We start from the raw sequence: 12,323 nt of genomic DNA on the forward strand, positions 1-12,323 counted from the left end.
ACAATGATGTTATGTTTCTTCATTTGTCCCACCTACAAGTATGTTTTTAAACTTTCAGCTTTTTTTTTGAGATCGGGTCTCGCTCTGTCACCCTAGCTGGAGTGTAGTAGCACGATTATAGCTCGCTGCAGTCTGGAACTCCTGGGCTCAAGTGATCCTCCAGCGTCAGCCTCCCAAGTAGCCACCATGCCCTGTTAACTTAAAAAAATTTTGACAGAGACAAGGCCTTGCTATGTTGCCCAGACTGGTCTCAAACTCCTGGTCTGAAGGCATCCTCTCACCTCGGTCTCTCAAAGTACTGGGGTTACAGGCGTGAGCCACTGTCCCCGACCTACACTTTCAGCTTTTACTGTCACTTTGTAGATTTAGAATCTTCCAGACCCTTGGGTCAGGCACCGTGTCTCATGCCTGTAATTCCCACACTTTGGGAGGCTAAGGCAGGTGGATCACTCGAGGTCATGGGTTTGAGACCAGCCTAGCCAACATGGCGAAACCCTGTCTCTACAAAAAATACAAAAATTAGCGGGGTGTGGTGGTGGGTGCCTGTAATCCCAGCTACTTAGGAGGCCAAGGCACAAGACTCGCTTGAACATGGGAGGTGGAGGTGGCAGTGAGCCAAGATGGCACCATTGCACTCCAGTCTGAACGTCAGAGTGAGACTCTGTTTCAAAAAAAAAAAAAAAGAATCTTCCACACTCTCAATCCAGTGGGGCCCAGGCCAGGTTGGGGGAGATGCAGCTCAGTTCTGCAGAACAGGAGGGCCACGCTGACTACTTCTGGTTTCCCACAGATCCGAGTGCTGGGGTACTGCTGCCAGCTGGTTGGTGGGGTCCTGGTTGAACAATGTCCCACCAGGTCCGAAGTGGGGACACGTCTATTGGTGGTGTCCACCCAACTCAGCCACTGCAGGACCATCTTGCGACTCTTTGATGACCTGTCCATGTTTGTCTACACTAAGCAATACGGCCTGGGGGCACAGGTAACAGGGTTTGTGGGGCTCTAGGGAGTAGGGCGGATCTGAGTGGACATTTAAAAAAACTTTTTTTGGCCCCTCACAGTGGCTCATGCCTACAATCCCAACACTTTGGGAGGCCAAGGCAGGTGGATCACGAGGTCAGGAGTTTGAGACCAGCCAGGCCAACACGGTAAAACCCTGTCTCTACTAATAATACAAAAATTAGCCGGGCGTGGTGGCACACGCCTGTAGTTCCAGCTACTTGGGAGGCTGAAGCAGGAGAATCGCTTGAATCTGGGAGGTGGAGGTTGCCGTGAGCCAAGATTGCACCACTGCACTCCAGCCTGGGCAATGGAGTGACTCCATCTCAAACAAACAAAAAAAAAATTTTTTTTTTAGAAACAGGGTCTTGCTGTGTCGTCCAGGCTGGAGTGCAGTGGCGAGATCATAGCTCACTGCAGCCTTGAACTCCTAGGCTCAAGTGGTCCTCCTGCCTCAGCCTCCCTGAGTGCTGGGATGACAGGCGTGAGCCACCATGAGCGTTTTATAGTCTTGTCCCAAAGTGCTCCCTGCGTGGGTAAGTTTATTACTTTTAAAAGTTTCACTTTCTTCTTTGAGAGGATCAGATGTTCTCGTTATGATTTCAATTTTTAAAAATAGCGAACATGTTCACACGTTCCAAAGGGGGATATAATTTTAAAAACCTCCCTCCTTCCTGATCTTCCAGGCCTCCAATTTTTCCCCACAGAGGCAGCCACCGTGGTCAGCTTCTTTTTTTTTTTTTTTGAGACAAGGTCTCACTCTGTCACCCAGGCTGGAGTGCAGTGGCATGATCTCGGCCCACTGCAACCTCTACCTCCGGGATTCAAATGATTTTTCTGCCTCATCCCCTCGCGTAGCTAGGATTACAGGCACCCCCACCACGCCTGGCTAATTTTTGTATTTTTAGTAGAGATGGGGTTTTGCCATGTTGGCCAGGCTGGTCTCGAACCTGTGACCTCAAGTGATCCACCTGCCTTGGCCTCCCAAACTGCTGGGATTACAAGTGTGAGCCACCGTGCCTGGTCCTGTGGTCAGCTTCTTGTGTCTCCTTTGTGAGATTGCCTGTACTTGCATAGGCAGATACATATGGTTTACATAAATAGTGCTTTTTTCACTTAGCAGTACAGCTTGGGCATCATTTCTTTATCTTTCTTTCTTTTTTTTTTGGAGACAGGGTCTCACTCTGTCACCCAGGCTGGAGTACAGTGGCGTGATCATGGCTCACTGCAGCCTTGACTTCCCGGGCTCAGGTGATCCTCCTACCTCAGCCTCCCAAATAGCTGGGACTACAGGTGCACCACCACACCTGGTTAATTTTTTGCGTCTTTTGTAGAGACAGGGTTTTGCCGTGTTGCCCAGGCTGGCCTTGAACTCCTGGGCCCAAGTAATCCACCTGCCTCGACCTCCCAAAGTGCTGGGATGACAGGCATGAGCCACCGTGCCTGGCCACAGATCATTTCTTATCAGTCTAGAAAGAGCTCCGTTCTCGGGACCACATCGTGTTCTGCTATGCAGATTCAGATTTATTTAACCGGCCTCCGGCTGACGCACAGGGCAATGATTTCTAAGGTTTTGCTATTGCGACAGTGTGCAGAGAGTAGCCTTGTCCCTGCGGTGTCCCACAGGTGTGCCAGCCTATCTAGAGGGCCATCTTGTCCCCCAGGGGATGATCTCAAGAGGGTGCGTGGGCCAGCCTCTCAGGGTCATGCCCCTCCCTGGGCTGCCCTGTCTGTTCTCTCTGTCCTCCCAGGGATCACCCCTCAGAGCCACTTGCTACTCAGATGCTCCCCGCCTCGAACCCCCAAGCCCACCCCATTCAGCTCCACGTGTCCTTGGCCCGATCATCCCACATCACCAGTGTTGCTCTGGGCCACCTTCCTGTTTTGACACCTGTGGCATCCTCCTCCTCCGTGTCTGATTAGGACAACGCTCTGGTGCATCCCTGATACCCCTCCCTCCTCTATCTCCTCTGTGGAAGAGCCCTCAGGCAAGGGGTAGGGGCCCTTGCACCTCAAGTGTCCCTGGGCCAGAACAAGAGCCTCTTTTGTTGGGTTCCCAGTTTATATGTCTGTGTTCCTTCCTGCCCTGGTGAGCCTCTGCCCCTCCCCAGAGTCTAGCCTGGATCCTGCCGCTTCTCAGGAAACCCGGGTGGAATGACCACATTGGGGCGGGGTCTGCCATCCTCAGGGAGGTGGGAAATGTACCAGGACACGCCAGGCAGATGAGGGAAGCTGGAGTGAGGTTCAGAGCCCAGAGGAAGGCAGGATCGTGTCTGGCCAGAAAGGAGAGCAGCAGCAGCAATCAGCGGTGGGGGCGGGGAGGAGCTTCCTGGGAAGTCAGAGAGGAGGGGAAGGGTGTGGCAGGCAACAAGGAAGGTGAAGGTAGAGGGGGCGAGGTCCCCAGGGGTGGGGCCCCCAGTTGGCTGCGGGGCTCCAATCCCAGAAACCAGGCTTCAGTGCTGTGCTCCTACAGCCTCCGCTGGTCCTGCCTCGCTGGCTGTAGGTGGTGGTTAAGAACTTGGGGCAGAGGGTGTGGGCAGCGTGCAGCACCGAGAGCCCGCGTGTGCATTGCAGTTTGAGGGCCTGGAGGACCATCCCTGCTGGAACTGGGACAGCAGCTTTCCCTGAGAGCCTCGGCATGGCTGTCTGCAATGCGGGACAGTAACTTGCTCGGAGTTGAGGGAGGCGATGAGCCTACAGCACTGTGCCTGGCGCGTGCTCAGCACTAGGCGTGCGGTGGCCCACGGGTTGGCACACCACCTCAGCCTGGTCAGGGTTCCCTGCGGGCCACCTCTCATGCTCCCTGCATACAGTCTGGCATCAGAGGTCCTTGCCTGTGCAGGAACTGGAAGCCTTTGGGAAGGAAGGTTCTGACACAGGGGTCCCAACTTGGCCGTACCTGGGAATCCCCTGGGAATGTGAAAATTCCTTGTGAAAATTCCTGGTACTGGGGCCTGCCCCAGGCTGAGTGAGGCAGAATCCTCACGGCTGGCACTGGGCATGGGGTTTCTGAAGCTCCGCAGAGGATTGCACTGCACAGATGCGTCGGGACCCTCCCTTCAGGGGCCCCTGAACACCGTGCTGCCGAGACACGGAAATCAGGCCTGTGCGGGGACCCGAGCCCCAGAGCCTTTCTCCTGCAGGGCCTGCCGGGCCTGGACATGGCCCAGGGACTGGGGTCAGGAAATAGCTCACTGCTTCCTGGCATGGCTACAGTGCTAAAATGGGCAGTGGGTAAGTCTGACCCTAGGCCCCCTCTGCTCCTGGTCCTGCAGGAGGAGGACACCTTTGTCCGCTGGGTGTCCGTCCTAGGGAACCTGGCCGACCAGCTCTACTACCCATGTGAGCACGTCGCCTGGGCGGCTGATGCCCGGGTCCTCCACGTGGACTCTTCCCGGTGGTGGACGCTGAGTACAGCCTTGTGGGCCCTCTCTCTGCTCCTGGGGGTTGCCAGGTAAGTGGCACGGGCCAGAAGGCAGCACCCAAGGTCCCGGGCGGAACCTCCTTAGCAAAGCAGCAGCGGCCCCAGCAACAGCACAGGCTTCAGACTGAGGCATGTGGGTCTTTGCCTCTTAGAGTTTTCCTTGGAGGTTTTATTGTTTCTTCCTTTTGTGGATGTATTTGTTTAGAATAACTGCTGAAACAAATCACCACAACGTTATAGCGCTGGGCACCAGAAACTTACTATCTTAGGATTCTGAGGCTGGAAGTCGGAACACGCCCTGGGTTAGTGTCAGCAGGCGCTGATGCCTTCTGGAGGCCCCAGCGGGAGGTCCGTTTCCTTGGATTTTCCAGCTTCTAGAGGCCACCCACATTCCTTGGCTCATGGTCCCTTCCTTCATCTTCCAAGCATGACCTCTGCTTTCAGGGTCACACCTCCTTCGCTGACCCTCATCCTCCTTCCTCCCTCCTGTAAGGACCCCTGTGATGACATGGGGACCACCTGGATGATCCAGGGTAATACCCCATCTCAAGATCCTTAGCTTAGGTTGGGCATGGTGGCTCATGCCTGTAATCCCAGCACTTTGGGAGGCCAAGGTGGGCGAGGAGCCCAGGAGTTCTAGACCAGCCTGGCCAACATGGTGAAACCCGGTCTCTACTAAAAATACAAAAAATTAGCTGGGCTTGGTGGCATACACTGGTAATCCCAGCTACTTGGGAGGCTGAGGCGGGAGGATTGCTTGAATTTGGGGAGGCAGAGGTTGCAGTGAGCCGACATCACACCCCTGCACTCCAGCCTGGCAACAGAGCAAGATTCTGTGTCAAAAAAAGAAAAAAATCCTTAGCTTAATCCATCAGCAAAGCCTCCTTTGCCTTGGAGGTAAACATGTTCACAGGCTCAGGGCATGGCCATTTTTGGAGGGGCCATGACTCTGCTGACTATACCCAGAAAGAAGAAGTAACTCCAGGGCCTGTGAGAAGCAGCCAGCGGAGTGACCTTTACCCAGGTCCCTGAGTCCTGCCACCCCGGAGAAGACAGTCAGCAGTTTCCTGACTAGCTCTGTGCCTCCAAAAACCGTACAGTTTCTAGAACTTTCCAGTAATGGTTTCCTCCCAAACATTTTCCTCTTTGCAAATGTGCTGAGTCAGAATCCCCGGCCCCTGAAAACACCAGGAGGAGCTGGGCGCCCTGGTCTCCATGTGTCAGTGGCTGTGAGGGGCTCTTAGATCACTGGGCTGAGGTGCGGCTGTCCCGGCCTTGGGGTAGGCTGTGTCCTTGGTTCTGGGGAAGCGTTTGCTTTTCCCCAGGCGAGGTTCTGACTCTCAGTAGTTCTTGTTTCCCCCCACACAGATGTCCTAATTACATGCTTACTGTAGACAATCGAAAATGGATAAACCTCAGAGTAGAAGACTTGAATCACCCACAATCCAACCCAGAGACTCCCACTGCTCAAGCTTCGGTGGTTCTTTTCCAGCCTTTGACCTAACACCCTGTCGACGCATTTCGACTGTCTCAAAAGGGTCATGTTTCATGGCCGTGGACCCTGGAGGCCGCAGTGTCTGTGGTGCTGGCCTTCCCCATGTGCTGGCAGACCCGGGGAAGGGTGCCTGGGCCCAGCCCGGATGCTCCCGGGGCTCAGGTCAGAGCGGGGCTTTGGCTCACAGCCCCTCTTCCTCCACCTTCCTCTGGGTGCCTCGTGACCTCTTGGTTCCTTTCTTTTTTGCTTAAATAAGCTTTTTTTTTTTTTTTTTTTTGAGACAGGCTGGAGAGCAGTGGCTGAATCTTGACCACTGCAACCTCCGCCTCTTGGGCTCAAACAATCCTCCCACCTCAGCCTCCTGAGTGGCTGGGACCACAGGCATGTGCCACCACACCTGGCTAAATTTATAATTTTGTTTTTAGAGATGCGGTTTTGCCATGTCGCCCAGTCTGGTCTCCAACTCCTGGGCTCAGGTGATCCACCTGCCTCAGCCTTCCAAAGTGCTTGGATTACAGGTGTGAGCCACCACACCCGGCCCAGACCTTATTTTTTTAGAGCAATTTTAGGCTCACAGCAGAATTGAGTATAACATTCAGAAAGCTCCCATATACCCCCAACCCCTCCGCCAGACAGCCTCCCCAACTACTGGCAGCATCCCCATGGTGCATTTGTTACAACTGATGCCCCTCCATGGATCCACCATCACCCTGAGTGCATAGCTCACGTTAGGGTTCTCGCTAGGTTTTGGGCATCCTGTGGGTTTGGATGCTGACACATGTCCCCCCTTGCAGTATCCAATGGAATTGTTGCATGGCCATCAAAGTCCTCTGTGCCCTGCCTGCTGCGGCATTATTGTTTCGGGCATGTGGTTTTCCATCATTCCTCTGGGTTTGGGGTGAGCAGGGGGAGTGGGTGGAGAGCATTCCGTGTGTGCTCATCATGACCAGACATCTGCCCTAAGGCCCAGGGCTGCCAGAGCATTAGCCAGGAGGTTGCTAAATGGAGATGCCTGGGTCCGGTGCCCAGGGCTTCTGATTCTTTTTCTTGAGACACAGTCTTCCTCTGTTGCCCAGGCCAGAGTGCAGTAGTGTGATCTTGGCTCACTGCAACCTCCGCCTCCCAGGTTCAAGTGATTCTCCTGCCTCAGCCTCCCGAGTAGCTGGTATTTCAGGCACCTGCCACCACCCCCGGCTAATTTTTGTATTTTTAGTAGAGACGGGGGTTCACCATGTTGGCCAGGCTAGTCTCGAACTCCTGACCTCAGGTGATCCGCCTGCCTTGGCCTCCCAAAGTGCCAGGATTACAGGTGTGAGCCACCGCGCCTGTGCTAGAACTTCTGATTCTGTGGGTCTAGGGAGCCCAGGAATCAGTGTTTTGCCCTAGCCCCCCAAGAGGCTCCCACCTGCTGTACCACTGGTGCTACCCTGCATCCTGCACCCTGGGTACCCGGTGGCCAGAGAAGATGTGACCAGGCCCTGCCCATTCTGGTCAGGAGGTCACAGTCACAACCTGGCAAACCCCACTGCCGAGGCTGGAGAGTGCAGGTGCCTGGTGGACTGGCCCGGGTGGGTGCCATGCACGGCTGCAGAGTCCCCTGGGAGCACAGAGGCTGCCCACTGGGTAGCCCCTTCCTCAGCCTGCAGATGCCAGCCCTGGGGGCCCAAGGGGTCATCCAGATAGATCCAGCCAGTGTCCGGGGTGTGTGTGCAGGGGACGCTGGCATGGCACTGGTTTGGGCCTTTCCATACAGAGCAGGCGAGGCAGCTGAGGCCCGGAGGGGAAGTGGCGTCCCCAGGCCTGTCCAACTGCAGGCCCCTTGGCATCCTCTTCTGTCTAGGACTCCCTGCCAGGCTGTGAACACCTCACGGGGCTTGATGTTCCTTTGAGCACTTGCCAGTGGTTTGCAGAGGCCGGGCCAGGCCCTGGATGGCCGTGTCAGAAGCGCAGGACGATGTCCAGGGTGGGACAGGGCCGTGCTAGGGATGAGTCCCCGGGAGTTTGAGGCACAGCAGGAGGGCGTGGGACTGTGGGGCAGGGAGAGGGCAGGCCATTTATTGGAGACGCAGCACCTGTCCCAGACTGTCTGGGGCCAGCGTTGCGGAGCTAACCCTCCTGCTCCCCTGCCCCCCCGGGGCATCCTCCCTTGGGCTCTGGTGCCGCAGGTCCCTGTGGATGCTGCTGAAACTGAGACAGAGGCTGCGGAGCCCCACGGCGCCCTTCACCAGGTAGGAGCCCGCGATTACGCAGCAGGAAGGCCCACTCCCTCCAGCAGGCGTGGGATCCTGGCTCAGAGCTACCCCTGTGCAGGCCCATGCTGGGGTCTGTTGTGCTCAGGTCATGGGGGTCTCACTGCAGCCTCTGGTGGGTGGTGGTACCTTTGACAGATGGGGAAACTGAGGCTTGCTTGAGCGAGGACTCCAGGGCTGAGCCTTCATGGCTGTGCCCCCAGCAGGAGAGAATGATCAATTTCCCGAGGGCCATGGCCATTGTTACTGTTGCTTTTTCTTTTCTGAGACAGGGTCTTGCTCTGTCGCTGGGGCTGGAGCACAGTGGTGCCATCTCGGCTCGCTGCAAGCTCCACCTCCCGGGCTCAACTGATCCTCCTGCCTCAGCCTCCCGAGTAGCCGGGACTACAGGCACGTGGCACCATGCCTGGCTGATTTTGGTATTGATTTTTTGGTGGGGATGGGGTCTCGCCACATTGGCCAGGCTTGTTGTCACTGTGTCTTCCTGAAAAAGAAAGCCTGGGCAGGCACAGGCCACGCTCCTGGGGTTCCCCCTTGCCTCCATAGCACTCCCAAAGTGCATTTGTGCTTTCTGTGTTTTACAAGGACCCCCCATCTCCGGGTGTTCAGGAGGAGTGAGGTGTGGATTTGAGGACTTAGACCCAGGTCCCTGCCCTGTTTGTGCTTGGGCCATGGGGGTGATGGGGACTCCTCGGCCCTGCCAGCTCCTCCCACTCACAGGCAGGGGCTCAGGGCTGCCAGGCCACACAGGGCCTTCGGGGGCTTGGGAAGGGCAGGCAGGCAGGTGTGAACGTGAGTGTGAGTGGCTCCTCTCTGCCCCACAGCCCACTGCCCCGGGGCAAGCGGAGGGCCATGGAGGCGCAGATGCAGTCGGAAGCACTGTCACTTCTCAGCAACCTGGCCGACCTGGCCAACGCCGTGCACTGGCTGCCCCGGGGCGTGCTGTGGGCCGGCCGCTTCCCGCCATGGCTGGTGGGCCTCATGGGCACCATCTCCTCGATCCTCAGCATGTACCAGGCGGCCCAGGCCGGCGGCCAGGCCGAGGCCACTACCCCCTGACACTGCCAGAAGAGCACAGGGATGCAGCCGGAGCCCACGGAGGGCCCTTCCTGCAAAGCAGGAGCCACCAGGGCAGGGGCTGGGGCTCTCATGGAGCTGCCTGTGGCAAAACCCATAGGCAGGGTGGGTGGAGGGATTGATGGGAGGTCTCCCAGGCCTCAGCCCTGAGCTCCTGAGCCGGAGTTTTCAGGGGCTGCGAGGGCTTCAGCAGCACCTCCTGCCTGCCAGCTGGAGTCTTGTATCCAAATCAGGACGAGGAGGAGGGAGCCTGTCGTGCCTTGGGAAAGCTGGAACGGGAATCAATTAAACATTGTGGTGCTGACGCCTGGCTCAGGGTGAAGGTTATTATACTGGTGGCTCCTGGCCCCTTACCCTCCATGGGATGGAGCCACAGTTGGAAACCACACTTCCCCAGCCCACCTTCAGGAATGCCCTCGGCCCTTTGGGTCCTCTCCATCTTTGAGCAAGCGTTGCCTACGGACCCCAAGTGGCCTGCAGCCATTGAGGGCTGTTCTCTACTCCCCAGAGTCCTGGGCACACGGGCCAGAGGTACCACCTCCGGTCAGGCCACCTGAGGGCATGGCCTCATGCCACTGTGATGCAGACGCAGGGCCACTGTGAGCGTTTTGAGGGCTCCAGGCTGAGACTGGGCAACACACACTGGCATCACTGAAGACACTTGGGGCCTCCACGTCAGCCAGTGTGTGGTGGGATGGGATGAGGGCACTTCTTAGTCTGCTGGCTGAGAACAACACTTCAGAGTCTGTGCACATGTGGCTTCTGGCAGACACTGGTGCACAGCCGGGCCCAGGAATACAATCGTCAGTATGTGTGTCCTTGGGCCTCGAGATATCAATTGCACTGTCTTGATTTTTGTCTTTTTGACACAGGATCTCACTCTGTCACCCAGGCTGGAGTGCAGTGGTGCGATCATAACCTCACTGCAGCCTCAAACTTCTGGGCTCAAGGGATCCTCCTACCTCAGCCTCCTGAATAGCAGGAATTATAGGCATTTATCACCACGCCCAGCTAATTTTTAATTTTTTTGTAAAGACGGGGTCTCGCCATATTGCCCAGGTTAGTCTTGAACTGGCCTCAAGCCATCTGCCTGCCTCGGCCTCCCAGAGTACATTTGTGGTTTGGTTTGTTTTGTTTTTACAAGGAAGACACCAGGTGGCTCTGAGCAGCTGGGAGGCCGGGGACTGCTCAGGATCAAATGGGTGCAGGAGATCCCATCTGTGGGGCTCCTTCTGCCCAGGACTCACGAGTGGGCCAGGCTTGGTGGGTTTCCCCCTTCTCTCCCTTGTCGGGGGTGCAGGCCTGTCCGGGCCCTCAGCAAAGGCCACCTTCCCAGCCCCTTGCGGCACCTGCATGATTAGGACATCTCATTATCTACCTGGAGACCCAATTACTTACCAGCTCATACCTGTGGGGCCCTTGGAGCGGCGCCTCTGTGTGGGGAAGCCACACGACCACCTGGTCACAGGAGCCAGGAGGAAAAGTAAGCCACCTTCAGGGATACAGCCTGGGCTGGGAAGGCCTTGGACACTGACCATGTGGAGCCCAGGCACAGACAGGTCGGATGCTTCCAGAAAGGGAGGCTGCTCTCCCACTCTGTCAGCTGGTCCAGTGGCTGTGTGTGTGTGTGTGTGTGTTTAAACAGTTTTATTGAAATATAATTCACATATAAAATTTATCCACAGAAGGGGGACAGTTCAGTGACTTAGTGCATTCACAGTCGTGCAAGCAGAGCCACAGTCAACCTCAGAACATTTCCATCACCCCAAAGAGAAACCTCATACCCCTCAGCCGTTATCCACCCGCAGCCACCAGGCTTGGTGACCACTGCCCTGTCTCTGAGTTGCCCATTCTGGTCCAGTGGTTCTCAACCTTTTAGGGTCTGGGAACAGACCCCTTTGTGAACCTTAGACGGCGGGCCCTCGTTTTTGAGGCAGAGTCGCTATGTCGCCCAGGCTGGAGTGCAGTGGCGCGATCTCAGCTCACTACAACCTCCGCCTCCTGGATTCAAGCAATTCTCTGTCTCAGCCTCCAGAGTAGCTAGGACTACAGGTGTGCGCAACCATGCCCGGCTAATTTTATGCTTTTAGACGGGGTTTCACCATGTTGCCCAGGCTGGTCTTGAACTCCTGGGCTCAAGTGATTCACCCGCCTTGGCCTCCCAAAGTGCTGGGATTACAGGTGTGGGCCAGCCACCGTGCCCGGCCCCTACAGGCCCTCTTTGCAGAACATCTCTAAGCTCCCCCCAGGGCCCATAAGGTGTGCTGAGGAAGGCTGGGGGCTTCCCAGGGGAGGGGTCAGCTAGGCAGAGGTCAGAGGATGGCTGGGGCTGGGGTGGAGCACATCAGAGGGTGGGGAGACACACACACACACACACACACACACACACACACACACACACACCATTGTCCACCATCAGGAGAATAGCTACTGGTCAGTTTTGTGTTGTGTGCATTTGACCACAATGAAGAAGTAATAGGCCAGGCGCAGTGGTTCATGCCTGTAATCCTAGCACTTTGGGAGGCCGAGACAGGCGGATCACCTGAGGTCAGGAGTTCAAGACCAGCCTGGTCAACATGGTGAAACCCCATCTCTACAAAAATACAAAAATTAGCCAGGCATGATGGCGGGCACCTGTGATCCCAGCTACTCGGGAGGCTGAGGCAGGATCATCACTTGAACCCGGGAGGCAGAGGCTGCAGTGAGTCAAGATAGCGTGCCACTGCACTCCAGCCTGGGTGACTGAGCAAGACTCCATCTCAAAAATAAGTAAAAATGAAATAGTAAATTAATTTCATCCTTTTTTCTTTTTTCTTTTTTTTTGAGACAAAGTCTTACTCTTGCCCCCCAGGCTGGAGTGCAGTGGCGCAATCCCGGCTCACTGCAACCTCTGCCTCCGGGTTCAAGCGATTCTCTTGCCTCAGCCTCCAGAGTAGCTGGGATTACAGGCGTTTGCCACCACACCCGGCTGATTTTTGTGTTTTTAGTAGAGATGGGGTTTCACCACATTGGCTAGGCTGGTCTTGAACTCCTGACCTCAAGTGATCCTCCCGCCTCGGCCTCCCAAAGTGCTGGGATTACA

At 56.1% G+C, this 12,323-nt stretch overlaps 1 protein-coding gene across 5 annotated transcripts in view; it reads left to right on the forward strand.

Moving 5' to 3' along the window:
- The window catches only part of PEX11G (peroxisomal biogenesis factor 11 gamma), a 24,199-nt gene extending 14,654 nt beyond the window's left edge, over positions 1 to 9,545 (forward strand). For 4 of the 5 annotated variants that reach the window (XM_033199175.1, XM_033199173.1, XM_033199174.1 and 1 more), the window contains exons 2-5: positions 791 to 979; positions 4,272 to 4,450; positions 8,081 to 8,143; positions 8,989 to 9,545. In XM_033199175.1, coding sequence (XP_033055066.1) covers positions 941 to 979; positions 4,272 to 4,450; positions 8,081 to 8,143; positions 8,989 to 9,223 — 516 coding nt within the window. In that variant the 5' untranslated portion in view covers positions 791 to 940 and the 3' untranslated portion in view covers positions 9,224 to 9,545. Of the gene's footprint in view, positions 1 to 790; positions 980 to 4,271; positions 4,451 to 6,709; positions 6,997 to 8,080; positions 8,144 to 8,988 lie in introns of those variants that run through there. The other variant, XM_033199172.1, reaches the window with a different exon arrangement.
- The last annotated feature ends 2,778 nt before the right edge of the window (positions 9,546 to 12,323 follow it).

This window comes from Trachypithecus francoisi, unplaced genomic scaffold, assembly GCF_009764315.1.
Source record: "Trachypithecus francoisi isolate TF-2019V2 unplaced genomic scaffold, Tfra_2.0 Lachesis_group5, whole genome shotgun sequence".
Taxonomy (NCBI): Eukaryota; Metazoa; Chordata; class Mammalia; order Primates; family Cercopithecidae; genus Trachypithecus; species Trachypithecus francoisi.